This window comes from Rhagoletis pomonella, unplaced genomic scaffold, assembly GCF_013731165.1.
Source record: "Rhagoletis pomonella isolate Grant_MI unplaced genomic scaffold, Rhpom_1.0 Rhpom_scaffold_00013, whole genome shotgun sequence".
NCBI classification, from domain to species: domain Eukaryota; kingdom Metazoa; phylum Arthropoda; class Insecta; order Diptera; family Tephritidae; genus Rhagoletis; species Rhagoletis pomonella.
Window position 1 is genome coordinate 5,479,639 of NW_023458567.1, and position 7,114 is coordinate 5,486,752.

Consider the following 7,114-nt stretch of genomic DNA (forward strand, 5'->3'; position numbering starts at 1 on the left):
AATTTTTCGGATTTCTTTGAATTTTTCGGATTTCTTTGAATTTTTCGAATTTCTTTGAATTTTTCGAATTTCTTTGAATTTTTCGGATTTCTTTGAATTTTTCGGATTTCTTTAAATTTTTCGGATTTCTTTGAATTTTTCGGTTATATTTAAATGTATCGAATTTTTTGAAATTACTCGGATTTTTTGAGTCTTCGAATTTTTTTGAATCTTCCAGATTTTGTTTAATTTTTTGGAACTTTTCGGATTTTGTTTGGAATCAGACGGAATTGCTCGGAACTTTTCAACTTTTCAACTTTTTTTTTAACTTTTCTATTCTTATTTTTTTCGAGACTTCCGAATTTTTATTGTTTTGAATTTTTCCAGGAATTTTTTTGTAACTCTTCGCCATTTGTTTTTTGAACTTTTCAATTTTTGCCGTCATTGGAAAATTTCGCGGAATTTTTCGAAATATTTTCGTGACTTGCGGATTTTTTCGTAACTTTTTGGATTTCTTCAGAACGTTTTGGATTTGTTCTTAAGGTTTCCGGGTTTTTTTCGGAAGTTCGAACTTTTTTCGGGACTTCCAGATATTTTCTGATGAACTTTTAGGAATTTTTTCGTTAACTCTGAATTGGCTTGAACCTTCCGGGATTTAACGTGATTTTTTTTTTAAACCAGTGCCTTGGGGTTTTCCGGTCTTTCCGAGTTTATCGTGTTTTAAACGTTTCGGGCATTGATAAAAAGGTTAAATTTTGTAATGAGTTGGGGATCTTAATGTACAAAAAGGAGATAAAAAATAAAGGGGTTTCGCTCAAAAAAATAAAAATAAATAAATACAAAATTGTTTACTCTGTGTTTTTGCCTGTTTAATATATTATGCATACTCGTTTATAAATTATATGAGGTCAGCTACATGCCAGCAAGGGACGCTCACGTGCGCGCTTTCGAAGCAAAAAAAAAAAAAAATCAAAGTCATGTGATTGATAATGAATTACTCATGGATAGACGCATACGCTTCCACACTTCGCTCATTTTCATTTAATTTTTTTTCACCACAACAGCAAACGCTTACTCTACAGGAAAACCTCTGTTGGCCAAAAAATATGACGTTCACGCTTATGAAAGTGCGGCGAAAAAAATTAAAAATCGCGCGCTGCTCAACGTTGCCAAGCATGCATGCATATATGTATATGTATATGTAAATATGTGGGGGGGATGGAGGGTATGGGGTAAACATGTCCTTGGTAGCAAATTTTCGATTGTAAACGTTGGCTGGCGCCACTGTCTCCATATTGTCTGCGAAAACAGATCTGCCACAACCATCATCGACGACGGGCCTTTACAGTGGCGAAAGTTCAGTCACGGTGTGATATGTACGGTGCACACACGCCTGTGTTTATTGGTTGCTGACCTCGCTGTCATTTTATTGTAAATGACCTCAAACGGTAGTCGAGAGAGATTAACGATTAATAAGCTTAAGTTGGGCACTGTCGCCGTGCGGCCGGCGTGCGAGCTAGTGTTTAGTGGATTTTCGCTTGTGAATTGGATTAGTCCAATGGCGATGAATGGGCAACCCGAACGCGTATATAATTCTGTGCGGAGCGAACACTGAATCATCCACAACAGACTGACTGCACCGAGAACACTTTCGATTTGCTGCTCAAGTAATGCATTTCCAGTTTAAATATGGACGGTGGCGCAATTATCCAGTACAGCTTAATTTAGCTTACAATTTTCTAAAGAAATTTTAAAATGGATTTTATTCTGAAAATAGCGCTTGTCGCCCACACTTTTCTTTCATTGTATTTTTTCCTCTTTGAATTGAATGCGCACTAACCTCTTGCATACTTTATTTACATGCGCGTTTGCAGTAATTTTATGTATGTACAGTGGTGGCCTTATAATTAGAAACGACTTTGCTGCATATAATTTTGCTAATATATTTTAAAAATTTATTTCGCCACATCAAAACTATTAATTAGAAATAATAAAGTAACAAGTTATCTTTGAGTTTAACATAAGAAAATTCACAACATTAACACTATTTTTAAGAAAATTAACTAAACCCAAAAAACACCGATTTCAGTTTGGTCATATGATTAGAAACGGCAGCGACAACTTAAAAATATCTTCACAAAGTTAAACAAAATGGTCATAATTTTTAATATCTTGTGGGATAACCCTTATTTTTGATAACATTGTCCAATCTTCTCGGTAAACTTTGTATTAAATGTTGACATGTTTGGACAGATATGCTGTTCCAGCTCTGCTGCACCAATTGAAACAATTCATCATTATTTCGCGGTTTCTTGTCCTTGAGATCTCGTTTCACAATTGCCCATAAGTTTTCAATCGGATTGAGATCCGGACTTTGCGGGGGCCAGTCCAAAACATCAATATTTTGATCCGAAAGCCAGCTCTTCACTAACCTGGAAGTGTGTTTTGGGTCATTGTCATGTTGGAAAATGTAATGGACTGGCATATTCTCAAAGGAATATGGTTCCATTACATTCTCCAGAATATTTTTATATTGATGTTGGTCCATTATTCCTTGAATTCGCACAATTGGGCCCACACCACGCCAGGAAAAGGCTCCCCAAACCATAATAGATCCGCCACCGTGTTTTACCGTTTTCACAGTGTACCTGGGGTTTAAAGCCATGCTTGGAGGACGCCTCACATACGTTTTTCCATCGGATTGGAATAAATTAAACTTCGATTCGTCACTCCAGAGAACTCTATTCCAGTATCGTGGATGTTTATTAAGCATTTCCTTTGCGAACCGCAACCGCCTCTTAATATTTTTTTTTGATACATGCGGTTTTTTTTTGTGCAATGCACCCACGAAGTCCCGACTCTTGTAAGCGCCTTCTTATCGTCCGAGCGGAGATTTCCGCGTTAATTTGATGCCCAACTTCAGCCTTTATTTCACGCGAAGACATGAATGGGTTGTTCTTGCTGGTCCTACAAATAAGCCTATCTTCAGTTGGAGTAGTTTTTCGAGGCCGGGGCTTCCTGCTAGGGGTTTCAAACGTCTTGATTTTATTGTATAAATGAATTGCTCCAAATACCATCTTTTTGGAGCAAGCAAACCTTTGTGCGATAGCCGACATCGACAGTTTCTCTTTCTGATAACACTTCACAATTAACTCCCTCATTTTTGGAGTGCATGACTTTTTTTTGCCCATTCTAACAACTAAAATGTATCAAAATTATTGCAAGCTAACTATGGCTCCTTTCGAAGTATACTCACTTTATCGCTAACTCCAAGACAAGTCTAGAAAATAAAGAAAAAACTGCGCGTTTCTAATTGCGTGGCCAGCCAAGAAACACACACCGCGAAATAATTTTAATTTTTTTTTAATACCCAATCATCGAATCAGCACGTGTTTGTTTAACATCACTTACAGTGTCCGTCTTAAACAAACTTGTACAGTGATTTTGGTTTTTCCAGCACGTCGTTTCTAATTATAAGGCCACCACTGTACATACAAGTTGGTAAATATTTGCTAGAAATATGCAAAATTCTAGGTGAAATTTCGTTTGAAACGTTAAAAATTGGTATGGGCGTTGTTTGTTGGTCACTCGCTCCATGGCTCAGTTGGTCGACCGGCACTTGTTTGGTACGCCTGCCGCCCTTTTATGTGGCAACCATCAACCACAGACAGACTTAGTGTAAATATTATTCTTCATACACACACCCGCCATAGGCACTTAAGTAACTGAAAAATGTGCAGAGAAAAAATATAGCCAACAGCGCCAGCTTAAATTTGTAGGTGGCTTTAGTCAGCTCATCGGGGGTGTTGTGGATGGTATGCCTTACCTAACTGGGTTGTGGGTCGTCATTGCAACACGCAATGTTGCACTGTGGGTCATAGCAGTTAAAGATCAGTTCAAATACTATTTTTAAAGAGAATACAAATTTAAAAGCTCTGTACATTCTTCAACGAGGTAAAATTTAAAATTTAGGGTGAACGAATTATTGGAAAAGCCAGAATTTTTGTATAGTTATGTGATGCATTTCCATAAAGCCATATTAGCTCAAAAAACATTACGATTATTTAAAAAAATCAACACGTGGTCAAATCGGAATTTTAATGCTCAACCCCCAGGATTTATTTTTATTTTGAAAAGGATTTGGAGGTCGCTCAAAGCGCTCACGTTTTCCATGTATTTTATATGAAAAAAAAAAACCTAGAAATGGTATAGAATTCTTAAAAATCGATATTTTTCGATCGGAAAACTCAGTTTCTCTTCAGGAGACTTCCAATAATAGTACTCAATTGTTCATTTAACCATGTTTTAATATCAACTAGTTTTTATAGTAAAAAAAATAGTCGGACTTTACTGCCCCTCTCCCCCACAAGTGTTTGGACCACCCTAATGTAGCACCCTAATTTTTTTAATGATTTTATTTAGTTTATTTTTATGCAAGTATGCATGTAAATATGTAAATATGTTTATTTGTGTGTATGTAAATTTCGGTAAATAGCATACTTCTTGCATATATTTCTAAGTTCACATAGTATGTATGTATTTTTTTTTATGGTGAAATACATGTTTCGTACTTCAGAGTTTGCTCACCTCAAAAACTTATACATATGTATACCCATATACCTACAGTGACCCTAACAAGTGACCACAGGTTGATTTTTTTAAATATTCATAATGTTTTTCAAGTTAATTTTTTTTTATATTTTTCTACAAAAATATTGTCCAAGCTTTAACCAAAACCAATAAAGCTATGAGGTTGTTCACACTTGCCTGGTTATCAGGTTATCTGGTTAAAAATTATTATTGTGTACTTTATTTTATTGTTGTAAACTGAATAAAAAACATAACCACATAACCACATAACCTGATAACAAGGCAAGCGTGAACAAACTTAATGTTTCAAACTTCATGCAAAATTTAGGAAAATTCAATAAAATTTCAAACTTTTTATTCTGAGTCTTGAGAATATATTTGCGTATGCGGCTTTAGAGTCCACACGATTTTAGTAAAATAAAATGCAAGATTCAACCGGCTAAAAAATCGCGTTGATTTTTAATTATTAGGTTTTTTTACGGATTTATATAGTTTTGGTTAAAGCTTGGACAATATTTTTATAGAAAAATAACAAAAAAAAATTTGACTTGAAAAACATTGTAAATATATTTAAAAGTGGTCACTTTTTTGAGTCAGTGTATATAGTATTTATTTATATGTACATTCATACATACATATGTGTATGTGGATTATTTTAAGTGTGTGTCTGTCCGTTGGTCACAAAAACTATCTAAATAAACATGAAATGTGTTACATTTGCAATTTTCTACTATTTTCACCCGACTCAGCGGTACTGCGCCACATGTGTACTCTCCGGCTCTCTGCTTTCCCACCAAATGTAATACATTAAATATTAAAGTTGTGGGCTGTCATTTGTTTTTCCTCTTCAGTTTTTTTTTTGTACATTTTCCCGACATGTTTACGACAAACAAAGCATTCTAGGGCCTTCTGTGTGTACTGTGGTGGTTGTTGTTTTATTACAGACACATTTCATGTATTTAGAACTTAATTTAGTTTACCAAAAAACTTTTCGTGGGTGTTGGGAAAAACGGAACCGAGGGAAGTGAAAGCGATGAGTTGTGATTGGCGTGGATTTGAGTTTATCAGAGAGAAAGTGCGGAAAATGAAAACAAGTTGGCTTAAAGCGATGATAGCTATGTATCGAATTTATGTCCTTGCCTTTTATTTTAGCTCGACCTTTTAAATATATTAAGAAATATGTATTAGAGGGTGTGTATATAAAAGTCATTGACTTATTGTCCAAAAGAGCAGAACAATATAACAACAATTTGAAAAGTGATTTTTTTTTTTGAATTATTGGATTTATGTCATAGGATGTTTTGGATTTATTTTTATTAATTTTTTGTGCTGTTTTTATTCATTTGACGATTTTAAACTCAAACGTCTATACATTCAATGAAATTACTAACTTTATCTTATTCTCTCTTTACAGCGGTGGGCGTATGTGGGGCATGTCCCACTCACTGCCATCTGGAATGGTACGTATACTTTTCAAATTAAATTTGTAGCCGAATTTTTTGTAGTATTTTTTATGTTTTTGTATTTTAGTTTCTAGCGATAGTACTTAAGTATAATTTAATAGTCTCTACCTGAAACTGTTATTTTTTTTTGTTTAGTTGTGAAATAACTAACTTTTATCTCTACGTTAGCTTACTTAAAATAACTAATAAACATAAAAGTATTAAATAAGTAAAAGAGACTTAAAATATTTCGGGGCACACGCTTTTTCATATAAAGTCTTCTACAAGTTTAAATAAAGAAAACCCCAATTTGCAAGAAACAATAAAACACGCATACAACAAAAAAATACATTTGACAAAATGAAATGGAAGAACAGAATAATTACTAAACAACAAGAAACAAAAACAAAAACAAAAACAAGCCAGGCGTTGGCATACTCATGCAACAATAAATACCCACAACAACAACAATACAATTAGCAAACAATAATCACATTAGCAACAAGAACAATAACAACCACAAACAAATTGCAACAGTGATTCTGAACAATCATGCAATCACCACCAACAACAACAACAACGTCAACAACAAACAAAAATAAACAAAAAGACAAAGTGAAACAATTAAAACAAGAGGAAAACTGTAAAAGTAGGCACACTTGCCTACTTTCATACACATGAAAAAGTTGATTCACATTTAAGCTTAGTATCCAGCTTTCACGAAAAACCAAATTTTCATATAAAAAATCACAAGAAATAAAAAAGAAATTTTCTTCTATCAAATTTTGTTAAATTAGGGCCAAAATCACGGCATCCATGATCAAAGGATATTACTCATTTCAAAGCGAATGAAATAAAATTACACTTGTTTCCTCTCCAATACAATTTATATTACAAAACCAGACTTCAAAGAAAAGTACGCAGCTTTCAAGAGACTTCTTACACTTTGTAATAAGTTTTTTTTAAGTTATTATTTAAAGAATGAAAGTCTGTACTTATTGAGACTTTTCTTGGGTGCTGGATACATGCTCTTTTACAATGGAGTTACACAATTGAATAATTATATATATAGTTCACTTCTTTGTATTTTTGTTATTTCGAAA

The 7,114-nt window shown here is 33.9% G+C and overlaps 1 protein-coding gene across 2 annotated transcripts in view; it reads left to right on the plus strand.

Annotated features, from left to right (window-relative positions):
• The window catches only part of LOC118748619 (sex-lethal homolog), a 68,243-nt gene that overhangs the window by 41,024 nt on the left and 20,105 nt on the right, over positions 1–7,114 (plus strand). For both annotated transcript variants that reach the window (XM_036483186.1, XM_036483185.1), the window contains exon 3: positions 5,984–6,029. In XM_036483186.1, coding sequence (XP_036339079.1) covers positions 5,984–6,029 — 46 coding nt within the window. The remainder of the gene's footprint in view (positions 1–5,983; positions 6,030–7,114) is intronic.